Source organism: Protopterus annectens, chromosome 8.part0, assembly GCF_019279795.1.
Source record: "Protopterus annectens isolate FY-2018-M chromosome 8.part0, PAN1.0, whole genome shotgun sequence".
In the NCBI taxonomy this organism is placed as follows: domain Eukaryota; kingdom Metazoa; phylum Chordata; order Ceratodontiformes; family Protopteridae; genus Protopterus; species Protopterus annectens.
In genome coordinates this window covers 1854889355-1854916343 of record NC_056741.1, presented here as the reverse complement: position 1 = coordinate 1854916343, position 26989 = coordinate 1854889355, and the positions used below count along the sequence as shown (strand labels likewise).

Sequence of the window (26989 nt, the reverse complement as noted above, 5' to 3'; positions counted from 1 at the left end):
AAGTTATTACCATTAGCAAATTTCTCATTGTATTTCGATGTATTATGAATATCAAACTCACATATCTTTTTCAAAAAGCTGCAGAGTAGGATAAAAAGGGGGATGATAAGTACTTCAAACCTTCAACACATTCATAGGTGTAAATAAACCATTAAAAATAACATTAAAATTCAATTTCCTAATATATTGCTGGAGGTCTATGAGAATGTACCCAATACCAGCATGAGAAGTTGGTAAAAATGTTAACTTCCAAGAGAAGATGTCACCACATTCCATATCAATTGGATAAGCAGAGAAATTATAAATCTTAAAATCTCCATTCTTATTAGTGATAATATTACAGAGTCTTTTATATTAAAAAAGGTATGTCCTTGGTGAGCAGTTCCAGCTCAGATTCTTCTGTTTTTGCTATAAAAATGAAAGCACTAATCTTCTGAGATTGTTGTGGTCTTGTGTTTAACTTTACGGTCAGAGTCTCTGCATTTCAGTGTTCCGGTTACATCATGAATTAAAATAGGGACACTTCCTCAAAAAAAAAACTTTTTCCTTCCTCTTTGGCAGTATATTTTTACTATAAAAATGAAGAAGATAAATGTTATTTTACAACATGTGGATAACTAAATTTTATGGGAATCTCTTCAGCCTAGTATTACAGTGCTAAATAATTGTATTAATTGTTATGTAGTGTGTTCACATCAATAGACCTTTGGTTATTACTGCCACACAAGTATGAATTATGAGTTTCTGTCCCAGAATCCCACTCTTGTTTTTTTTCCATTCACCATGTGCTAGTTATGGCATATCAAATGATAAAATAATTTCTTGAACCTGTGTCATGTTGCTTATAATACATGCATTTGCATGGTAAATTTCTACTTACACCTTATTAACAGGGGCTTATTAGATTCATCAGGAAGTGGAATGCAGCTACAGTCCTAGTATTTTAGGCTCCAAAAGTTGCTATAAAAGCAGTAGCTATTAAATACAGAATTGAAGTACACTTTCACAAATAATACCGTATGATATATTGTCATACACTGTATTCCTGTACATTAATTAGTAGCACATACCTTGGCAAGTTGCACTCGGTCTCCCAGTCATCTGGTAGCCCACATCACAACTACAGTGTTGGGAGCCATTGATTACTGTACAACGTGGCTGTCGTCCAAAACTGGAAATGTTTGTCATGGACCAGGCTGTAGGCAAGATGGAACACACATATGAGGGTCTGACATCAAATATTATTTCCTTGACAGGTTTTCAAATCCCCCCACCTGAAAAGGCTATCACTATTTATATAAGAAATGTCTCCATTGTATCTACATCACTCTGACATATTTCTTTGTTTATGGTGAAGTATATACAAAAAAGTATATCCACTATGTCCAGTGTTCATTGATAACATGGTGCATTTACAATCCTTTGCTTATATTATTTTGATATAATTATAAATACATTATTATTGCGTCCATCCTTTGAGATCAAGATAAATTCCTAGTAAGAAAAAGACAATTGAATAAGAAAATAGTTTCTGTACTTTATTTAATCTACACTTGTATTTATAAGGAAGCTAATATCTAAAAATTAAGTAGCACCGCCATTTGAGAAGTTAATAGTTTATGTACTTTATTTAATCCAGACTTGTATTTACAGGAAGGGTAATATTTAAAAAACTAATTAATGGGTATTGTTATGTTATGTATCTGTTTAATTTTCTTATTCAACTAAAAAACATTTGTGAGGAGTTGACCTGTATATTTATGTCTTCTTGGAATGTGCATATGAATGTTGAAATTAATTTCATCGTATAACTCACTGATAAATTCCTTATCCAATCTGGCTTACTAAAGAGAATATCCAAATACATTTTCATAACTATACCATTTACTCTGCTTACTGCATTACAGTTTCCACTCGTGTAGTTCAGGAACTATGACTTATTTCTCAATGAATTTCATTTTATTTGAAGGTTAAATATAACAGCATTATGATATAGGTTATTTACACAGATTATAACTGTAACCATGGATGTATACAAAGTAAAATCCAATATTTGATGATATGCCACTTCAAATATACTTCTACCTCTAGCTTTATTATGTCTAGTAGCTGTTCCTAACTGTTTTGATCAATTTAGTCAGTAAATATCTGAGCATATTTGTTTGACAATGAGTAGTTTACCTTTTCTGTATATGTGTACTTAGCATATTTTCATTGATTTTTTTTACATTGTGGACTTTAGCCAAGAAATCTTCAAGTTCTGTACAGGACACATATGGTGTATTGTAGCTTCTTATATTCATTATCAATGATATTTATTACCATGTGAGCATGTTTTTGCCTTTACTTTTCTGACTTTAAGTTTATTATTTGAGTGCAAGCACTTTACAAAAGTTCAAACACATATTAATAACAAAACTTATTAACAAACATTGCATTGATTTGTATAAATTTCATTCAAATCATACAAGCGTTATGTATGTTGAGCCTGTGCTCTTTAACAATTATGTATTGTAATGTCAGTTTCTGGTGTTTTGATATCATTTATATATCTAAATGTGTGAGTGTGTGTGTGTGTGTGTGTGTGTGTGTGTGTGTGTGTGTGTGTGTGTATGTATGTGTGTGTGTGTGTGTGTGTGTGTGTGCATGTGTATGTGTGTGTGTGTGTGTGTGTGTGTGTGTGTGTGTTGGTGTACTTTTAATAATTGAAAGACCATTTACCTGAAACAGAAATTACCAAGACGACATCAAACTTTGAATACACCGAATATTTACACTACCAAATTTTTTAACAGGGAACATATGAACTTGGCCAACATGGGAAAATTTGCCCTTTTCCCCACTGTAGTGTAGTCTGGAATTTGATATATTTAGCTAGGGGTGTGGGGGTGTTTGGGTTTGACATACTGCGGTGTGTTTCTACATTGAATGCTGGTCAAGTGCATATGTTCCCTGATTATGAGAGTTTTGTCATAGTAAACTTGTGTGACTCCTTCTCTGAATCTGCAGATTTAGCAGAATTAAGGTTTATGACTTGGAAGACCTACTTCTGTAGCCATTACATGAGCCAGAAAGATTTCAGAACCACAAGTTCCATCTGTACAGTCTCCTTATCAAGTATTTGATAAAGGCAAAATAACTCTCAGAGGTTAATACTCATTTAGGTGCAAAGTTACATATGAGTCAAGTCTTACTCAGAACATTCACCTGTATATCTTTTTTCCATCTTGCTCAAATTCTGGGGTGCACTTGCTACTCTATGTGGAAGTACACTATTAACTAAGGTATTATATTGCTAGAAACAAGTCTATATGCAAAGATACCCAACGTTATGCTCCATTGTCTGACATAAATTAGCAACGTGTCTAATATTACCCTTACTAAATGGCATTCTAAATGTATTAAATGTTGCTCTGTAAAATACAACCAACCCCATTACTAGAAGATCCTAAGGCTCACTCTACAAGAGTTTAAACTACCTTGGTAAAATTTTGTAGAAATGCATGTCATGATCTCTGTGTGCAGCAGCTACATATTCTTCTCATAATTCCTTTGCAACGTGTTAAAGTCTGTATGTGATATAGAGAGCCATAGCTTCCTCTGGGGCCACCATTATCAAGGGCATGCTGTAAAGAGAGCTTCCACAATGACTCTTAAGTTACAGCTTGGGGTGGAACTTGCTCCGGGAACACAACTGACTAGGAATTTAACCTGATAAAAAAATTAAATGCAAGCAACTTTGCAGGGGGCAGACCCCCCAACATACAACTACCATATGGGAAGCTGTGCAGGTACAGCATGTAGCTAAATATACTACATTCTGTGAAACACTTGTATCTGCCCGCTGGACAAAATTGTCTATTCATTTAATTTAAAATTATATTTTTCTTTTACTCTGCTTAATAAAGCTGCATGCTTTGCAAAAATCACAAAGAAAGGTCCTGTAATTTTCCTTATAAATTATTTATTTTCTCTTTCTAAAATTTCTTTAATATTACTGTTAGTTATCTTACAGGAAAAATGGTGGACTGATTCCCAAAATCCTTTCTAATCCCAGATTTGTTTGTATAATTTTCCGGCTACTTTTCTTTTAAACTTCTAACATCTACACTATATTTTATTGTGCAGGCTAAAAAATATAGCATTTTCTTTCTTCCACAATCTATCTGTCCATTTCTAGCTAGTTCTTTCAAAACAGACACATACTTCACATGTTTTTCAACTTTCATTTATAATTATATCCATGTATTCAATTGTATAGCCATGCTGCCTGTTTGCACCCTTTTCTCTCTTTCTCCAATGCAGTATCGGAACTTGTGAGTCTTGATATCCTAATTCCATGTCCCGTAAAAAAAAACATATTCGGGATTCAAAGTGTACTTAGCAGCCTGTGAAACCTTTGTTTACCAAGCTATTGTATTACCTACAGTGTTAGTCCTAACAGCTAGCGAGAATGGACCTGCATGTCCTGATCTACAACATTCTGAACTAGCCACCAAAGTGCAACAGCATTCTAAATTATCAGCCACAATACAGCATGAATCTAACTAGATACTGTTGTACAGCAGCAAAGTGATTTCCAGAATGTGGTACAGCAGTGTTACGTTATTCTGACATTATCAGGTGCTACCTCTGCTGTGGCAAAGCAATACTCTTGCATCACCAGTGTAGTTAAAAAAGAAAAAAAACAGAAACACAACACTACTCTGACATAGCAGCATTCTGACATTATGTTACGGCACATTTATATTCTGTATGTACTGTTTCAACAGCATTGTGTTGTAATCTCTGTAGGTAAGAATAGCTATGACATTAATAGTTATACAACAACAATTTCCATCACTACTGCAGTAAAGAATTACTGTGACATCATTTGCAAGGTACAGTATCATTATGGCATCATGTTGGTAATAAATGATTATATAGCTGCTGTACTTTTATTGTGTTATTAAGATAGTATAGTATCTATGACATCATTAGCATTACTTGTATGCCTCACAGCAAGAGGTTCTCCAGTTCAATTCTCGGCTGGAGAGCCTTTTGTGGGGAGTCTGCATGTCATCCCCGCGGTCGAGTGGCATTTGAAAGACATGCGTGAATAGTTGTGCCTTCGTTGAAGGTTGGGCATTGGGCTGGCACCTTGGCAATGTAAAAATCTACTGCCAATCATTAGCAGACCGGAGTTCCGCTGTTGTGACCCCTAACCGGGAAAAGCCGAAAGAAGAAGAACAACAACAACATTAGCATTACTTCTATGTGAGTGTCATCATGACAACATCAGTATAGTTTGTGATCAACTGTGACATTACTATTGTGATACAATACCATGACAGTACAGAAACACTATCACTGCTATCACTGCATGACAGGAGCATTGTGATATTAGTATTACATTTCAGGAACACTCACATTATCTATTTTTTAACATGTTGACATCAGTAATACAAAACAAAGCATGCTGTCATACTTTTATTGCACTGTGTAACATTTAAGAACTCTAACAGGTAGTTGATAAAGTGCCATTTCCCATGGTACAAAAGTGAAGCAAAAAAATGTAAGAATATTACCTGGCATGCACTTGTTCATCTACTTTACAAAGTACAGCAAGGAAGAGGTTATACTTACAGGAATGTAGTGGGTTTTGGCAGTTAATTCCAGACCAGCTGCTGGGACATAAGCAAGTATATCGGTTGATATCATCTACACATGTCCCACCATTTACACAAGGCCGACTGGCACATTCATCTATATCTACAAAGCATAAAATTAAAATGCAACACATAAGATCATATCAGGGTAACATGGAGAGCACTCTACATATAAAAGTATACTTACTAACGAATTTTGATTACCAACTACCATAATACCCATTACAATTTTCATAAACTGCAATGAAATTCCAGAATAAAAAAACAATGCTTGTGGACCTTATGATATGAAAATATGCATGTTGTAGTGATGTGAGGTAGTGCCATCTGTGCCAGGGACAGTAGGGCAGTGCATGCATAACATACGCCAGCATAGCTAGCTGGAGTTTTATAAAGAATTTTACGTCATTTGAATATCACACTGATTTGTACAGATGCTTGCACTAAAAATGTATTTGTAAAGTTGCTTGTGTTAAAATGCATCATCAGTGGGTCCTGCTGGACAGAAAACGGATATACATATTTGTCAGACAGTATTATTATAACCAATTAAATGTATATATTTTAACAGAGAATTCTGGAAGAGAAAAGGTTAATCTCAGTCCAGCTAATTTTGAAAAACAGTGGTGCAGTGGTTAGTGTTGTTGCCTCAGAGCAAGAGGTTCTCCGGTTCGATTCTCGGCTGGGGTGCCTTCTGTGCGGAGTTTGCATGTCCTCCCTGTGGTCGCGTGGGTTTCCTCTGGGTGCTCCGGTTTCCTCCCACATCCTAAAGACATGCAGTAGGTGGATTGGACACTCTAAATTGGCCCTAGGTGTGAGTGTGTGCGTGTGTGTGCCTTCTGTGGAAGTTTGGGCGCCGGGCTGGCAACTTGACACCGTAAAACTCCACTGCCAGTCATGATCGGACAGATGATCCGCTGTGGCGACCCCTAACCGGGAAAAGTCGAAAGAAGAAGAAGAAGGTTGAGAATTAAATGGGTTGGTTTAGGCCATAAAGATTTATCTTACAGGTCTGATTGCAGCCACAGACAAAAATGTCTGGGGAAACTAGGGCTAGGAATCTTACTGTATTGTCTTTGGGAGTAAACTAATTGCTACCCTGGAGGGGGGGGGGTTGAAATTGTTTTATATTTTTCAGATGCTGCAACAGATCTTAGCAAAGCTCCGGGTGTGTATTGTACCAGAGTCAGGTAACCAGATGTGACATCATTCTATATCCAGCACTGAAATGATTCTTTAGATATTAGTGAGAGGTATGACAGAACTCTTGCAGCAGCACTTTGTTTTCCAGCACCTGACAGGAAGGACCTCTCACAGATATCTTATACAACCACACACCTCATCTTTCCTTGCTGTAATAAGCAAATCAATGCACTACATCTTGCCTTCCTTTAGTAAGTAACCAGGAAACAATAATTCTTTAGTCAGTCAGGAAAATATAGTGATATTAGTTAAGTATTGTTTTTCTCCATCTGTGTGAATCCATCCAACTGTGCTCTTTTTTATATCTCCTGTAATTGAAACTCCGGTATTTATTGTAACTAGATATACAGTACTCTTACGTTTACTATTATTTATTATTACATATTTCTATACCTTTCATTGTGGCTGGCCTTTTAGAGAATACTTTTAACATCTTAAGAATAATTATGCTTATTTTAGTGACAATCTGGCCACTTCTGAAAACCTTGCTGCATTGGTCAAACTCTACTATTTGTATCAGTATTAATTTTACTCAGTAAAACTGGTACCCTTGTAAGAGCCTTAAGAGTAGCTGACTGGTGGCAGCATAATTACCTTACATTCTGGGCAGAGGGGGCACAGCTGTTAAATCTGTGTCAGCCTTACGTGTGTGTGTGTGTGTGTGTGTGTGTGTGTGTGTGTGTGTGTGTGTGAAAATCAAATATCCAAGTGTATGTGTCAGCTACTTGGATCAGGGACACAGAGCTCCCAAGTGGTCAGTGCAGAGTCTAGTTTGGGGCCTGTAGAGAGAGATAGATTCCAGCCCCAGGTCTGGAGTGTGACCTCTGTGTGCTCTTAAGGGAAATTGTGCTTGGTGCAAAGAGCTGCTTCTGAAAATACTGTGTAAATCCCTTTTTGCACCTAGTGGCCATCCCTCACCCATGTCAATGATGAGGAGTGAGACTCCTTGATTATTGGCCAGTACTAGGGACCATGACATATGTATTTATTTATTCCATTTGTTGACCAAGAAAGCCCGACTGGGCACAGGGTCCTCTTTTCAGAGAAGGTCCAGAGGGAAAACTCCAGATTACATATATGAGGTAAAAACATATAAACAGTATATAAAAAATAACATAAAAACAGTATTTTAGACGTGAATACATTATCTAGTGAATAAAGACATTTTTTGGAGGCGTATACATGGTACTGAGATGTCATTCAATAGTATTTTGTAAAGTCTGCATAGTAATGGAGTCACTGCAGACAGTACAATAAGGCACAGATACAGATTATTGTTTTGACCAAAGGACGATGATGAGCATAATTCAATTCAAAGACATACAGTTATATAGACTAGTAAGACTGCATATATACAAGCACAAATTTCAGTGAGTTAGTATCATAGTAATTTCATAATAAACACATAAAAGAGAGAATAATGTTGTAAAAAAGCAGAATTCTTTTATGTTTTAGTTCTTTGTTTTGTTTTTGCTAGTCAGCAGCTGGTGTAGTACACTACAGACTGTCAGAAGGAGAAGGACAAGAAGTAATTTAATGTGTGAGGAAGGAGCAGAGGAAGGGAATGTAGGGGGTTGTCAATTATGGTGCATGAGTGAGAGTACAGAGAAGAAGGATTGTGAGAAAGAGATGAGAGGGAATTAGTGGATGGGTAGGAAAATGATGGTTTAGTCTTGGTGTACTTACCCAGGGTTAGTGCAAGGGCAGAGCAAGAGATTCATAGTTGTGAATTTAGCTTCTCTTTAAAATGTATGAGATGTTATTGTATTTTTAGAGAGGGAGCTATGGTGTTCCATGCTTTGGTGACACAGTTTGAGATTAGACTGTCACCAGCTGTATTGTTGCATTTAGTGAAATGGAGGAGCAGCATTTGGGTTGAGAGAAGAGGTCTGTTTGGTTTGTATGTCTTTATTTTAAAGCCTCCTGCATAACACAAATGTAAGTTGCATTATTTATTTATTTATATATCTATTTACATTTAACTGGGACTGGACCAGAAGCCCATTTTCATCGGAGGCCGGGGGAGAAAAGATCCACAAAAATATAAGCAAAATACAATAAATAATTAGATAGTACAATAGTATACATATAGTAAAATGCAGAATACACATCATCTAGCTAGTCTACACAAGTAAGTATTCAATACAGTTTCTAGTAGAGCCTTAGAGTAGCTAAGTTGTAGAATATGAGCTGGACAGCAACATACGTTTACTCCTTCTCCATCAGCTAAGACCGAATCTAGTTCTTGTTAGACAAAATCTGTATTTTCTGAGCCCAAGCCACCAAAAGGAGAGCATCAGAATCCCAGACAGGGAGCAGTTGGTGCCGGTCAGTGAGATGCCACCACTGTAATACAATACCACACTCATTCTATTTGCAATAAAAATGAAAGTTATGTACTTAGTATAATAATAGATCAGTGCTGTCTATCTCCAACTGGTTCAACCTGTGGTTTACCAGATCTGACACCAGCCAGTTCCTAAAGACTTTAAATCACCAGGCTCTGCCTCCCTTAACCACAATCTCCCGCTCCTCATCCTACTCTCAGATTGGGTTTGCACCATGCAAGCCAATCCCTGAGCTACAGTAAATGTCCTGAACCAAGAAGGACACAGGGCTCCAAGAATAAGGAAAGGATGACCTCAATTGTCTGATCATCTCTCTGAAGTCACTTTAGGCAAAAAATATGGATTTGTACATAAAGAAACAACATCTTTGTGGAACACTAATTAAGGAGAAAAGTCAAGAGCTTGTAACTCCAAAACCCTCCTTGCCCAAGTAACAGCCACCAAAAATAAGGCCTTTCAAGACAAAAACCTCAAGTCTGATGGTGCTGAGGGTTCAAAAGGAGCCAAGGACCAGTAAAATAAATGGCAAATCCCAGGGAGTAACTGGATTCTGAACTGGGGGATGCAGCAAAAAGGTACCTTTGAGAAAAGCCTTGGAAATTTTGAGAGCAGCTAGAGGAACATTATCCTTACCAGCATGAAAATGAGAAATAGCTGCCAACTGCACCTCAATGGTAGAAAAACTGAAATTTGACTACAATAACTCAGCAAGAAAATCTAAAACAGATTATGAAGGAGAGGAAAAGGGATCAGATCCTCGGGATTCCTCCCACATAAAATGTCTCCACTTACTGGCATACACCTATCTAGTTGAATGCTTTTGAAACGAAGACAAGAAATGAACTACAGCCAGGGAAAGCTTGAGATTTCTGGTCATCAAGGAAACTTAGAAACCATGCAGTTAACTTGAAGAACTGATGACTGGGAGGACTGAAACCTGCTGGATGAGACATAAGATCCATAATGGGATCCAGTACCCATGAAGCATACTTCAGGAGAGGGCAAAGGAAGGGAAACCACACTTCATGAGGCTAGAAAGATGCTATGAGGGTCACAGCTGCTTGTAAAAGGATACCTTCTGGAGAAATTTTACAATCAGAGCAATTGGGGGATAAGCATATAGGAGTCCTGAGGGCAAAGCAAATAGCAGAACATCTCTGGGTGACTGTCCTAGAGGGGGAACTAAGGTGTAATAAGTGTTGCACTTGGTGATGGATAGGGAGGCAAAGACATTGCAACAGGATGTGTCCTAGAGCTGAACAATCCAAGCCAAAACTCTTGGATTTAGAGGGCACTTGTGAGAAAATTGAATGCTCCTGCTGAGGCTGTCATTCAGACTGTTGAACTTCCCCAGGGATGTGTATTACAACCAGAAACTGCTGAGATGAAATCACCCATTGCCAAACACTCATGGCTTCTCAACAAAGAGGATAAGAATGTGTCCCCTCCTCTTACTGCAATCACACCTCTGGGGAAGGAGTCCTGAAAAGCCTGCAACATGAGGAGAACAGCACTCATCTCCAAGACACTGATGTGGATGTCAGCCTCCACAGAAGACCAGTATCCTTGAACTGTCATCCCTCAGATATGCCTCCTCACCTAAGAAGGGAGACATCAGTGATGACCGTGGCTGAAGGAAGGGGAAGGACAAACAGTCTCCCATTGGTCACAAAAGGAGACTACAACCACCAACAAATCTGGTCATGACATACTGTTGTCAACCGTATTGGAAAGTCCATTGGGTGAGTCAGGAAAGACCACTGTACATCCAGTGTCCATTGCAGAGCTCTTACATGATACCTGGATAGAGGAATCAATGCTACAGACACTGCCATGTGGCCTAAGAGTTTAAAAACTGCATGACTGGAGGCTTTGAGAGTCCAAGCACCAACAAAGTCTGAGATAAAAGGCTGATCATTTTTGAGCTCGGGAGCCTGGCAACTTGACTGACTGTATCCAGGTGGTAACATATGAACTCTAATATCTAAACAAGTTGTAGGCTTGACTTTAGGTAACTGATCATAATGCCTAAATGGTCACATAGCTTGAGTAATGTATCCTTGGCCATGAGCAATAATGATCAATAATGATCTTATGATGGTGGTAAGGAGCCATTCATCCAAGCAACAGAAGACTGTATCCCATGCAGCCAGAGTCAGGCTGCCATCACTGCCATGCATTTGTTGAATAAGCAGGGGACTGTGGTGAGACTGAATGGCAGGGCTCTGAATTGGTACAGACTGGCCCCAAGCTTCTCTATCTTTATATCATGGTAGGTGTCCTTGAACTCTCTCAAGCACATCCAATTGTCCTTCCTCAGCAGAGGTAAAATGGACTACACTATGACCATCTGGAATTTGGTCTGTTTCACAAAAAGATTTAGTTTGCTTAAATCCAAAATAGGCCTGAGGTTCTTGTTCATCTTTGGTGTCAAAAAGAGTCTTGAATAGACCCTTTCTTCTTTAGTCTGGTGGTATATCTTGGATGACTCTGTCTGTGAGCAGCTTGTAAATATTTAATACTGCTTGCAGTCTCCGATGGAATGGAACATGTGGGAGACATTTGTATTGAAACTTTGGAATTTTTAAAAAAGAGAATAGTATAGCCTCTGGATATGACTCTTAACATGCGTCTGAGGTGATGGCCTCCAAATATATTTGATGAAGAGCCAAGTGACCCCTGACTGCCTCCAGAGCAGGACAGTTGGGCAACCCTTCAATGCCACTGAAAAGACCTGTCGGAGAAAGATTCACAGAAACCCTGATTCTGCAGGACTGCCCCATGGGCAGCATCCATTTTCGTTTCCTCCCCAGCCTCGGGAGATACCCTCTGAAGGAGCTTGCTGAGAAGACTGTTGTGACTTCCTGAAAGAGAGACATTTACTCCCTCTGATTCCTTGTAAAGTTTTGCAGAGAGATGGCAAAATGCAGTCCTATGGTGGACAGCATCTTCCTGTTTTGCTCATTCCTAGTTAGAGTATCCTAAATTTTTGGCCTGAAGGAAAAGCAATCATTGGGGCCTTAATGAAGGATGCCTTGAAGCTATCCGCAAAGTTACATAATCCCATCCAAGTGTGACATCGCATGGCAATGCTACAGCCAACTGCTCAAGAGGCTCCATCGACTGCATTGGAAATAATCCTCATAGAGATGTTGTCAATAGCAGTGCATCTTAACATTCCTCCACATTTCATACACCAGGTCACACTGGCATCTAGGCAAGTGTGATAGGTAAATAAGTGCCCACAACATGAATATGGCTGAAGCATAGGAGGGTTTCCTAAATGGTCCAAAGCCTAAGACTCTTTATTTGTGGGATGGACCAAAGAGCTCTTCTCAGAGATCTCCTTCTTGGTGGTAGCCACCACCACAGTTGCATCCACGGATGGACCCTTAATTCAATGTGGTTGGTTCTTGGGAGGTTCATGAATTTTAGCATTCTTCGGGCAAATGGACTCATTAGTGTTGGTTTCTATCCATGCCTTCTGGGACACTAAGTTTATAAGCACATCTGGAGGGGGACCCACCCAAGGTATGGAAAGGCCCATGCCGAAGGGTCCCAAAAATAATGACTCCTCCAGAGAGGAGGCTTCACTGGTTCAGCCTGAGTGCTGGCAAAGTAGCTCTAAGAGATCATCAAATGAAACATCACCCCATGGAAATTTAGGGGACCCCTGTCCTTCCTCAAAGTCAGCCTCCTCCACGAGAGACTCCTCTGGGGAGTCAAAGTGTTTCCTTTTTACACATCCTTGGCAGAGGAGAGGGGGCAGAGACAGGAAGCTCTGCTAAAGGAGCAGATTGTAAACCAACAGATGTGAGCTGTCTGGGAGCAAACTGATGACTGGTTGCAGGCTCAGACAAGAAAGAGGATGGAACACTGGCAAAAGAAACCTGACCCTTCTCCTTAGAGGAAAATATCCTTTCCACAGCATCAAAGACAGAAGTGGGTGCTGGCCTCCTGCAGTCAAGAGTCCCAGTACTCAAAGATACTGGATACATACTCAAGCCCGGGGAAGCTATGCCTAGCCCCAACATCAAGACCAGAGCTGTGCTGTTAAGCTCTAAAACTTCAATCAGGACAGCCAAACCCAAAGCAGGGACCATCAACACTGACCCAGAAACCCCAGCCATGATGCCACAGCTCCGAGGTCCAGACAGTCCCAATGTAGTCAAAGTCAACAAGATCAAGGAGTGAGCTATACAGTCAAGCCATCAGATCCCACCCAATGGTGGAAAGCAGCTGAATCTTATGACCTCGGATCCAAGGGTGCTGAGTGAGGAAGCCAGATAGGTGGAGAAGATGGACCAAAACCCAAACATGGACCTGCAAGAATAAAGCCTAATACCATCTGAGTATGCAAAAAGGACCTCAATCAGCTGCTCCAAGTTAGAAGCTTTAATACTGCCCACCAACCTCAATAAGCTGATAGGGGCTTCAATGGTTATTTTAACGAGGATGAACCCATCTGACAGATCCAAGCCAGGAAGATTCAGAACTGAGGCAAGGACTTTGGTGACAGCTCCTGAGGGGTATATGGTGAAAAAGGGGAAGACGTCTTAACCAAAAGAGCCCATTTTAGCTGAAAGAGGCCACGAAGGAGAAGCTAGTGTCACTGTCAGGGCAGCCGGAGCACCCAAAAGTCATGGGATCTTCGGGTCCAGTGAGCCTGATGAAGAAGGACCTGGAAGGAGGAACTTTTCCATTCTCTGTTGGATGACGTGGAGTCCTGAGACCTATGTCTGACAGACCTGACCTTCAAGGCAAAGGAAGAAAAAGAAGAAGATGAAGAATCAGTGGGAAGAAGACCCTTGAGGACCAACTTGGCCTGATGCTTGTTAATAACCCTGAACCCACATCCCTCATAAATAGAAATTGAAGAGTCCAGATGAAGGTAAAATAAAACAGTTCGATCACAGCCACAAAACACAGCAACCACCTCAGGCCTTGGATAATCCAATTTATTCACCGACTAAGCGCTTTCACCAAATTAATGGCTTCCTCAGAGTCAGTGTAACAAACAAAAAGCACAGCTTATATACTATCAATGCAAATATATATATAGCAGAAGGCCCATATGTGTGTATCAAGGGGTGGGGGCACACATTGCCATGTCCTGGCAAATGCAATTGTAACACCATGAACTTGGTATATGTGGCCTCATGCTCAACCTGTGATGCTTTTTATATTGGCATGACAACCCGTAGGTTGCGTGAAAGAATTGTGGAACACGTGAGAGCAATTAAGAAGAAGGATTTGCATAATGCACTTTATATTCACAGTGGGAACTGCAAGGATTTCAAGAAGTTTTTATTTTTCATTATAGACAGGGTTATGTTTGACCAAGGAGGGGACATTAGTAATAAAGTTGCTTTATTGGAGACGAAGTGGCAGTTGAGGCTTAATGCCACCAGATACCCTGGCATTAATGATCATATCTCCTTGAAACCTGTTTTGAAATTTAGGGCTAGTATTATATAAAAACATTGGGCATAAGTACCAAAGTGAAACAACTAATAATGGATAAGGAAACAGAATGATTAGATGAGAACATTTATTTTATTAATTTGTATTGCATTTGATGCATGCATTGTTAAAAAACTGTTAGGAATTTTTAATGTTGTAGAATTTTTATTTTAAACAACAATGTAGTATAAGGTACAAGTATACACATATACTTATTAATGAATGTGTTTTATATACATTTATTTTAGTTTAACTAATGTTATTTCAAAGTTAGGAATTTATAATGTCAGACTTCATAAGGATTGTGACATTGTGAGGTTATTAATTAAGTTTAATTGTATTTAACTAGTTAATTAATTAATTGATGATTAAGTAATTTGCATTGATAGTATATAAGCTGTGCTTTTTGTTTGTTACACTGACTCTGAGGAAGCCATTAATTTGGTGAAAGCGCTTAGTCGGTGAATAAATTGGATTATCCAAGGCCTGAGGTGGTTGCTGTGTTTTGTGGCTGTGATCGAACTGTTTTATTTTACCTTTATCCTGTTTTTTGGATTTTTGTTTGAGAGTCCAGATGAACCACTCCCAAACAATATATGCATTTGTCATGTGCATCCTGCGAAGGCAATTTATGTATGTAGACAACGTATATTTTTAAACCCTTTCTCCATATCCAACTGCAGAAAACACTATCGGTAAGTAAATACCAAGAAAACTACTATTATACTATTAAATTTACTATTATACTTTTACTACTTCTATTATACTTTACTTATTTATTTACTACTATTATACTACTATTATTATTATTATTATTATTATTATTATTATTATTATAATACCAGCAATTGCCTAAGACCCCTTATTTACTTTTACAAACAGAATCCTCTGCCAGAAGGAATCATCCTGTGACTATTTTTCCCACAAGTGATGTGCCTGGACGTCCAACCAGCAATTGCCTAAGGTAGACCCCTTATTTACTTTCACAAACAGAATTCTCTGCCAGAAGGAATCATCCTGTGACTATTTTTCGCACAAGTGACGTGCCTGGACTTCCAACCAGCAATTGCCTAAGGTAGACCCCTTTTTACTTTTACAAACAGAATCCTCTGCCAGAAGGAATCATCCTGTGACTATTTTTCCGCGGCGTGCCTGGACTTCCAACCAGCAATTGCCTAAGGTAGACCCCTTTTTACTTTTACAAACAGAATCCTCTGCCAGAAGGAATCATCCTGTGACTATTTTTCCCACAAGTGACGTGCCTGGACGTCCAACCAGCAATTGCCTAAGGTAGACCCCTTATTTACTTTTACAAACAGAATCCTCAGCCAGAAGGAATCATCCTGTGACTATTTTTCCCACAAGCGACGTGCCTGGACGTCCAACCAGAAACTGCCTAAGGTAGACCCCTTATTTACTTTTACAAACCGAATCCTCTGCCAGAAGGAATCATCCTGTGACTATTTTTCCCACAAGCGACGTGCCTGGACGTCCAACCAGCAATTGCCTAAGGTAGACACCTTATTTACTTTTACAAACAGAATCCTCTGCCAGAAGGAATCATCCTGTGACTATTTTTCCCACAAGTGACGTGCCTGGATGTCCAACCAGCAATTGCCTAAGGTTAATACCGTACTATAACCTAATTATTGTATAGCGCTGACCTGGGTCTAATGAGCACCTTAGTCTCCCCCCACAATCTTCTTTAGTCCAAACAAAGGTATAAAACAGAGTAAAAATCTCTAGCTAAACAATATTTTACCTGTTACACTTAATTTCTCTACCACAGCTAACAAAACCAGAGAATATTCACTAACCATAGCTAACAAAACCGGAGAATATTCACTAAGTACATACCTGTAGTTGGTGTTAGCCTTTAACTCCTCCCTATTTACTGATGTAAGAGAGTTTTCAAATACACCTACAGAAACCACCATTTTTAAACCCCTGGTGCTTCCTGACCCAGTTGGCAGCCTGCATTTACTCTCTTGGTATGTAATCTGCTTACAAATTATACTTTAAAGCTGTTATTTGTCTCTGTATTAGATTTTTGTATAGGATGTTGAGTAGACTGTAGTTTAGGATCAACTCTCTTGTTATGTGTTTATTGTATTCTACCTGTTGTTTTAGAAGCCCGTTATTTATTAGCTCTCGTTGCAACCTAAAAATGAGTAGTTTGAACAGAGAGTTGAATGTTATCTTGCTTTGTAACTAATCTAAACACAAGTAATTACACCTTCCATAGTAGTCTACTAACGAGAGTGTAAAAATCAGATCTAAAGCATGCTTACTCTGTTTTCCTGTCGAACTGTGAAAACGGGGCTGATTTGTAGTCTGCCGTTAACCTAGTATAGCACGCACAGTTTGTTTGTTTTTTGTATGGTGAAAATGAATCTTAAGTGTAGATTGCTGATAAGCTAAATTACTAGATAATGCAATTTGTATAGTTGAAGTGTATGTTAATTTGCCTGCTTGTATAGTGGCCGGTCTAATATCCAGAAAGTTTCTCACTTTAGATTTGCTTAATTTCTAGGTAGACCCCTTATTTACTTTTACAAACAGAATCCTCTGCCAGAAGGAATCATCCTGTGACTATTTTTCACACAAGCGACGTGCCTGGACGTCCAACCAGCAATTGCCTAAGGTTAATACCGTACTATAACCTAATTATTGTATAGCGCTGACCTGGGTCTAATGAGCACCTTAGTCTCCCCTCACAACCTTCTTTAGTCCAAACAAAGGTGTAAAACAGAGTAAAAATCTCTAGCTAAACAATATTCTACCTGTTACACTTAATTTCTCTACCATAGCTAACAAAACCGGAGAATATTCACTAACCATAGCTAACAAAACCGGAGAATATTCACTAAGTACATACCTGTAGTTGGTGTTAGCCCTGCTCCTTTTTCCCACAAGCAACGTGCCTGGATGTCCAACCAGCAATTGCCTAAGGTTAATACCGTACTATAACCTAATTATTGTATAGCGCTGACCTGGGTCTGCTACGCTCCCCTCCCTGCCCCCAAATCCCAAACAAAAAGCAATTATTACACAGACTGCTTTACTAGAAAAGTCAGAAACAAAAATGACTTTGACCCAGCTAAATTTCAGCTGGTACTTAACTCCTGCGACTGGTCAATGCTCATGCATCTCCCACTGGATGATGCAGTCGGTTATTTCAACAACAAATTCCTTGAAATCCTTGACTGCCATGCACCTGCCCGCTTTAAGAGGACTAAAACTAAAAATGCACCTTGGCCTTCTAAAATGTCTTTACAAAAAATCAACAATAGAAATAAACTATGGGCTAAATGGCGGTCCACTAAACTTCCTATAGATCATGTTGAATACCGTCAAGCTAGGAATGATACTAAAAGATCCATCTCAAATGACAAAAAACAGTACTACTGTAATCTACAAACAGCCAACCAAAAAAATCCTCAGAAATTTTGGGCTGGTCTGAATAATCTCCTTCACCCTGGTAAAACAACAACCCCTACCCCAGCCACTGCCATTGACAAATCCCCTGAGGATGTCTCAAACAGTTTTAATCACTTCTTTACTGAGACAATTCAAATCCTAGCCAACCAATTACCCCCTAGCTCTACTAACCTTGATAGTGCCATCCATTTAAACCTACCCACTTTCAATTTCCAACCAGTGCCCACCAGCTGTATTCGTAACCTAATAAAAAAACTAAAGCCCACTACACTCTCAGCTGACCAACTTCCTGCCGAATACCTTCAAAAATCAACTGATGCTATTGCCTATCCAGTATCGTTACTTATCAATCAGACCATAGCTGAAGCTAAAATTCCCACCATTTGGGAAAATATCCTACGTTATCCCATTACATAAAGGTGGCTCCTCCACCGAATTCTCTAACTATAGACCAATTGCCATACTTTCTCCACTCGCAAAGATCATGGAAAAATGTATACAAAAACAACTTATGGATCGCCTAATCCAGAATCACCTCTTAGCTGATACCGAACATGGCTTCGTCCACATCATAGTACAACCTCTGCCCTCCTAGCCTTTACCAATATCATAAATAATAACCGTAACAATAATCACATAACCTCTGCCCTCTTTTTGGATCTTTCTAAGGCCTTTGACATGGTGGATCATCAACTTCTGATTCACACCCTGCAGACTTATAGGCTCAACTTCAAAGCCCTTCAGTGGTTTACATCTTATCTCAGTGGGAGGAAACAGGCTGTTATCTGGCAGAATAAGCTCTCCATGCTATTACCTACCACCTTAGGAGTCCCACAAGGCTCCATACTTGGGCCCCTTCTCTTTTCCATCTTTATTAACAACCTTCATACTGTCATCCCTAACGTCAACTGCATCCAATATGCAGATGACTCCACCCTGATTTGCTCAGCTACATCTCCGGAAGACCTGAAGTGTTCAACCCAGTCTACCTTTAATATCATAGAAAATTGGCTCTCTGAACGTTGATTGTTGCTAAATCCCAAAAAAAACAAAATGTTGCTATTCACACCCACACAAAAATCTTCTACCTTTACCTTCACCATAAAAGCAAAAGATGGGACAATTATTACCCATGATCCCTCCACTAAACTTCTGGGCGTCATTATTGATAACAACCTAAAATTTGACCTACACATGAACCAAGTGATTAAAAATATCAATAAAAAACTTGGGTGACTATACAGAATAAAAGCCTTCTTAACCCCTCCTGCTAAGATTGCCATTGCCTGCACACATTTACTCTCAACTCTTCTATATGCCTCTCTCCTTCTCTCCTATGTAAATAAATCTGTTCTTAACAGACTTTCCATCTGTTACAATCACATAGCCAGGTTTGCCACTGGCCTGCCTTTTAGAACACACCACTGTATAAATCTCTTACAACTGGACTGGCTTGAACTTCCTAACCTTATCCAGTTCAACCTTTTGATCATGGCCAAGAAAATTCTTCTATATCCTGATAATACACCTGCCCTAAAAAATATTATCACCCCTTATAGCAACGCAAGACAACTACGATCTTCAAATAAACTGCTAATTCAAACTATCAAAACCTGTAATGCAGCTGGTGACTTCCTCTTTGCTAACACTGCTGGCAGAATCTGGAACTTACTACCAGCTGAAATTGCATTGCTCTCTTCTCTAACTGAATTCAAAATCAAACTTAAACAACATCTGGCTCTAAACTGGCTTTGCCACTGTAACAAGCCTGGCTAACTTCAAACTTCATATTAAGTTATTTGTTTATTCAATTTTACTATTAACCTACTCTCTCTTTCTATCTTATCTAAGGGTTAATCTTTATCAATGATATTGTCTTCTATTTTTGTACATATCAAAATGTATATTGTCTGTTTTTTATTATTGTTAAACTGTTGAAGTTTGTCCTGGAGCTTCTCTCCCCAGGCCTCCGCTGAAAATGGACATATATCCAGTCGGACTATCCCGGTCAACAAATGTAAAATAAAAATAAAATAAAAATAATGCTATAATACGCTCACAAACCTACTCTAAACAAAATGAAAACTAGCTAAGACTAAAAGGTAATAAGCCAGTACCAGGAGAATAACACGCACCTGCCTAACTACCTATCTACTTATCAAAAACCACACTCCACTATGCTAACACTAAAATAGGGTATAGGAAGCACAAATAACCAGAAAAACATACAATAATAAGATATGAAAAAGGGTAAGCTGAAGCTGAGCCTAATCAAGCTGCTGACAGGAATGGTGGCAAACTAGATCTGAGGAATAGGATAAGAGTGGGGGTTGTAGAGAAGGGAGGTGGAGTATGTCAAGCTCAAATTCTAAATGAATTGGCCACTGTCAGATCTGATAACCCACAGGTTGAAGTCAGACAGAGCAGATAACATTGTATCAGGATTTTCTGACTGATTATCTTCATTCTGCAGCCCTAAATTAGACTCCTTCAGTCTCAACACCAGACAACTGTACTCTGAGATGCACATACTGGGATTATCTTGTTAACCAATATGTATTGGCAGTAGTTTCATGTACAGTCATCAAAGCTCTGGGTATTTGTGTATGAATGTATACTGAGTAAATGTGTTTGTGCCTTTTAGACTGCTGAGTGCCCATAATGCATATAGCCTTTCAGTCAGCTGTGATAAAAAAACTGTGATGATACATGTGTTCTGATTGTTCTGATTATGCTACCATTTTGTGTGGAGTTACAGTTACATCATAACTTTGCATTCTCAAGTCTTGAACCATGAAATGCCTCAGTTTGATGGCTTGACAAAATGAAAAAATACAATAAACGGAACTCTGATTTATCTCAACAGAATCATCTTCAAACTCCTACACATAATCCTTCTTGTCTCACAAGATCTGTATTACTGAACTCAGTCATTTCATTCTGAAAACTACTCATTTGTAGTTAAAATACATTTAACCATTTCACTCTAAAGCTTAACAAACAGTTCAATTTCTAGAATGTCTGCAATATTAAAAAGTCAGTGTAAAAAATTGATAAATCAAGTCTTAAATACAGATAGACATCCTTACTAGACAACATCAAGTAATTTTGGAAAGAAAAGATGACCTAGGGGGAAACAGTAGCCACACCTAAGTCTCAGCCTTATTTATCATTGAGGTGAATACTTTGCTTCAGGTTTCATAAAGATAAAAATATGAAAGGTGCCATGCTTAGAAGGATGCAGGACAGAATGGGAGAAAGAGTGGAAAGACATCAAGCAAAGAGGGAGGGATTTATAAAAATCTACTAAATAGCTTTTAAACTGAATGCTGTTTAAAAAAAGATTTTAAAACCACTTATGGTGATCGCAAAAGAAGACTATTTTTTGCTGGAAGGCAAGCTCTACTATACCCTCATGCTTGGGGGGGGGGGACTCTCCCACACTTACATAGACCATCTCCAAGGTTACACAACAGTGGAGAAAAGTATTACCTCAAAGATGGCTGAAATTTCTTTTTAGATATTCTACCTTAACCGAATAACGTAACGATACTTTGAAGATACACAGACACACACACACACACACACACACACACACACACACACACACACACACACACTTTCCAAGAAAGGTGGGTAATATTTCACATTATACCATGACCCCCCCAAAACGTGCACGCTGATTGGCCAGCGTGCCCATTTTAAATCGAGTTATACTAATGGAAAAAGGTCGGACTTTTTCCATTAGTATAACTCGTTTAAACACTGTCTCGCTATGTTAAATGGGTTTAACATGGCGAGACAGCTTAAAATAAGCAACGGAGATCTCCGTTGCTTATTTATGTTAAACCCATTTAACATAGCGCAACAGGAGAAAGCAAGATCTCCGTTGCTTTTCGCTATGTTAAATGAGTTTAACATAGCGAGACGAAAATAACAACGGAGATGTCCGTTGCTTATTTTAAAACTGTCTCGCTATGTTAAACTCATTTAACATAAAAGCAACGGAGATCTTGCTTTCTCCGTTGCCCACAACTCTGATGTACATCAGAACTGCCGCGGATGCCAGACATCTGCGGAAGGGCAGTAAACAGGCATTATACTATGCCATTATTTAAGAAAAGTAATAGTTTCTTTCTTAAATAATGTCATGGTATAATGCCTGGGTGTGAGTAATGCTAAATCTACCCACGGTTGGCTTTGTTTGGTCGGGACCAAACCACGCCAACCATGGGTAATTACCTATAGTATTGCAGCTTTCTGTCCTAGCCCAAGTAAAATCACTGCCACCACTACAGGCTACTGAATGCAAAACTGAGAGGCTGTTACACTCTCAAAAAATGTGTAAATAACAAATAAAAAGCACATAGCAATGCACAGCAAATCAGTCTGGACAATTAGAAGCAGATACAAACAGCTTGTTACCTAGCTCATTAAGAGTCAGTTAAATAAGTCACAATCTTTTTAATGTGAATAAAAACACTTTCTGTAAAAAGAATTTGGACAAATCAGTTACAGAAAAATAAGCAGAGAAATATATAACTGCAGACAGAAAAAAAGAGCAGATAAGGTGTTTAAAGAAAAATCTGTTTAACTAGTGAAATCTTTCATAACTATATGTAACTGGAAGAGTTACTTGGTCCATCTAAACTATCTAAATTTTGAGGACTGCACATGGAGAGAGACAGAGACAGACAGACACATATAAATTCAGAAATAAGGTCACTGGTACAAAGTAGTAAGCCAGTCCAAATTCAGTCATGAGGAACATTCACTGCAACCAGTAAAATAATGGCTGCCAGGTCACCAGTCTCTGGAGAAAGAGTCATTCCATTTGACCCCTAGAGGGAGGCCTTGTATTGGGTCTTCTAATGGAGGCTTACCATTAACACCTTCTTTCCAACCCTTCTTCCTTTAGTGAATCTCCAATATGTTCTTTCAGGAAACTTTCCATGAGGTATTTGTTTTGCAGAAACCACTTCTGCCATGTTTTAATTATATCCTGTTTTATTTACTGATTTTGCTTTTTTTTTCCTTCTGGCTAACAACCTCCATACACAGTGCTCAGTGCTGCTACCCTTCTACAAAGAGAAACTCAAAGTCTTTCAATTTATTCCCTTCTCCAACAGGCAAGAATAGTTGCATTTTCATTAATATATTTTTATATGTCAATTGTACATTTTATATTTTAACAGAAAAATTGTTGAATTTTCTTTCACATATTTCTGCATTGTACATTTTATAATTTTATATATAGTTTCTATCCTTCCCCTAAAAATACTATTTGCAAACATTATATGCTTTTTAGCATATTGCACAGAAAAGATGCACAACTGCATATATCTTTTCAATCATATATGCACAGTTCTCACTCTTCTTCCCTGATACGTCATCCTTGAATATAAAACAATTTCAGAATTTATAAAGTTTATGTGCTACTCACAGTCTGACCAAAAACACAGTGACAGATTTATATGTAAACAGCACAGTGATGTTACTAGTCCATGTGTGATATCACAGATTCTATGAGTAGTTCCAAGTAAACCCATCCATCCATCCATCCAAAAATCCTTTTCCCATTTTTGCACATGGAGTTGGGGTGTCACTTCAGCAGTGCCAATCATCTAGAGCCAAGGTGTACACCACTGGGTGGCTAGCTCTGCCACTATAATTCTTCCACACCACACACTAGAATGCACACTCACACCTATAGCCAATTTAGAGTATCCAATCCACTTACTGCATGTCTTTGGAATGTGGGAAGAAATCAGAACACCCAGAGGAAACCCACGCGAATACAAGGAGGACATGCAGACAACATACACACGAGTGAACCCAAACCAAGAAGTGAACCAGGAGACCTCTTGCTGTAGGGTTTGATATTCTCCACTCATGTGAATAATGCAGCACATAAGGCACTTAACTTTATTTGCTGCCTGCTACTGCTACAATAACCAGGATACTCAAGGCATGTTAGGAACTAGTCAATGGACTTTAGATCCCAGCTTTAGAGTATACTTTTCGTAGGGTAACTGGTTCTACCTAAGCATATGGTCAAACAGACCATCAAGAAGCTCAACCATAACTTGGACTGATGTGAAGAAAAAGAAACAAAACTGAACTGAAAAATATAACTTCATCTAATTCTCTCAAAGAATCAACTAAAATATGAGTTGAATTTCAAGTGAACAAAAAGTATGTATATTTAAATACATTTCTTTTCATTGTCTGATTTATTTAACATCAGCTAGCTGTCAGACACATAAAGATACTTATAGCATGACATTTAAATTGCAACAGATAGTACATTCTGCATCAAATAAGTTATTAGTCTCACAAGGGCACATCTGAATTACTATATGCTTCACTATTGCATCTTATTCGAACTATGCAATGGTAAACATCAAAGAATTAATAGTATTCCTCAGCTATCAAAACCCTTCAGTAATATTTTCAAATGAAAATAAATATTTCAGCTTTAACAATTATTAATATCATACAAAAGGCAATCTTAACCATTTGATTTGTGCCTCCACTCTTATATGCACATATAAACTGTTTATATATTCTGTCTAACATCACTATGAATATATATTTAACAATATAAAACCAATGTTTTTCCCATCTCATTATTACATATAATTATGAGATATCAATTTGCTGTACAAATATAACTTATTAACATGGACTAGACTTATTCATCTCAAAATGTGCTTCTAATAGAATCACTTAACTTATATTGCTTGGTAAAACTGGAATATTTGCATATGGAGAGAAAACTATAGGTTCGGCTTAATGGCTTTCTTGAATTGATACTAGCTGTATAGTTTGTGTGGAAGTGTGGAGGCACTTATAGTCAAGGAGGGGTATGTATATATCTATGTCCATATGTGTGTATGTGAATGTATGTATATAAATATATCTATGTATGTTTTAAAGTAAATCAGAACGAAATTCTTATTAACATATGCTTTGTTAAATAGTTAATGGGTTTATGAGGGTTTTGATAATATTCGCTGAATGATTTTTATGGGTTATGTAGAGTTCATGAGAGACAAATGCCTTTGATTGTGCAATTCCTGATAAATGTTATTGAATGTGGTTTATCTAGTTTAAGTCTGTAGTATCCTGAAATGAGGTACCTGGATATACAATTAACGTATATCACTCAAAAAAATGGGGAAATTGTTGCCTCACAGAAAGACGTCCTGTTCGATTCTCAGCTAAAGCGTCTTCTGTGTGGAGACATGCGTGAATGGGCGTACCTTCGTTGAAGGTTGTGCGTCAGAGCTGGCAATTCGGCACGTAAAAATCTACTGCTAATCATTAGCGGACCGGAGTTACCCTGTGGCGGCCCCTAGCCGGGAAAAGCTGAAAGACATAACAACTCAAAAAAAAAAGGGGAAAAGCTGCACAGGCTATTGAAACATAACCTTACCTTAACCAGCTAGATAGTGTTTTGTTTCCTGCCACAGTCATAAGGTGGCAGCCTCGACTAACAAGTGATTTATTGAATTCCGAAGGCATAAAAATGGAAGTATTATTTTAACTTCAAAAACGGAACCTCTTTTGGTTGCTATAGTAACATTATAATGCCACAAATACTCGCACAAAATCAAGAGGTACATTAATGTGTAGAAAAGGTAAATTAAGCAAATGTTAAAGGTCAGCAGTGTTTGAGTGGTGCTTTTCCATTATTGGGGCAGCGGTTCTGATGTGCTAACGCATGTGTGCAGTGATCGCAATGCTCTTAGCCTTGAAGTGATTGTTATACACCAAAGAGGTTATGTTTATATGTTTGGGTCATAAATCTTTCTTCTAGACCAATTCATGTTTACTTGTTAATGCACTGCACTACACATACGGATAGAAAACATGTTAAGAAAGAAACTAAATATAGAAATACAATGCACCATATGACATAAGAACACTTGAGAAGCAGCATACATTTCCTCCCAATGGTCTTAACTTGTACGCAGCTGAGACACTTTCCACCTTAAGGCAAAAGTCAAGGGCAAGTACTAGGTTGTGTTTTTCATTCTTTTACACGTTGACGTGCTAAGTCCTATATACTGAGAGGTTCTTGGAATAATGCTATTAGGAAAGTTGTAAATACAAAAGTCAGTAATGTCTTTCATGAGTTGGTTGGAGTGATGATCGCTCACACTGTCATTAGTAGTTGCTACGCTATTTTTTGTTATTCCTGCATGATAGGCAGGGTATTACACCAAGCTACTAGAAAGCATCATGAAATATGATACTGGGCAGAGCTGTAATTGCACAAAGTTTAGATTTTTCTTCCAGAAAACATGGGTGCGAAGCTAAGAATACAGCATCCATGGGACCAGACAACATCCCGGGCTGTGTATTACATGAACTACAAAATGAACTGGCACCTCACCTAAGTGTCATGTTTAATCATAGCCTCTCCTCAGGCTTTGTGCCCAATGAGTGGCACACAGCTACAGTTATCCCACTCCACAAGGGGTGATCCACCTTGGATCCTGGAAACTACAGCCCCATTAGTCTGACAAGCTTGATCTGCAAGGCCAATGGAATGTATTATCATGGAACTTATAAACAAAGACATTGTCAACCTTCAAACACTGGACCCCACCCAGTTTGGGTTCATGAAGAGCCAATCTTGTCTCCTGAACCTGAATGACTTCTTCAAATCAGTCTCCAGAGCTGTGGACGAGGGTAAGGCGATCCACACAGCCTGTCTGGACCTCACCAAGGCCTTCAACACCATCCCCCACTCTGGAATCATAGATAAACTTACTAAGCTGGGCATTAATCCCTATGTCACTCGATGGGTTGCCAACTGGCTTACTGACAGAACCCACACTGTAAAAGTAGCCAACTCCAAATCCAGCTACAGACATG

At 38.6% G+C, this 26989-nt stretch overlaps 1 protein-coding gene across 2 annotated transcripts in view; it reads right to left on the bottom strand.

The window, feature by feature from the left end:
- LOC122809676 (fibulin-7-like) overlaps window positions 1-26989 on the bottom strand; it is a 545587-nt gene that overhangs the window by 120690 nt on the left and 397908 nt on the right. For both annotated transcript variants that reach the window (XM_044081345.1, XM_044081346.1), the window contains exons 5-6: window positions 5626-5751; window positions 1071-1196 (exon numbers count right to left, since the gene is read on the bottom strand). In XM_044081345.1, coding sequence (XP_043937280.1) covers window positions 1071-1196; window positions 5626-5751 — 252 coding nt within the window. The remainder of the gene's footprint in view (window positions 1-1070; window positions 1197-5625; window positions 5752-26989) is intronic.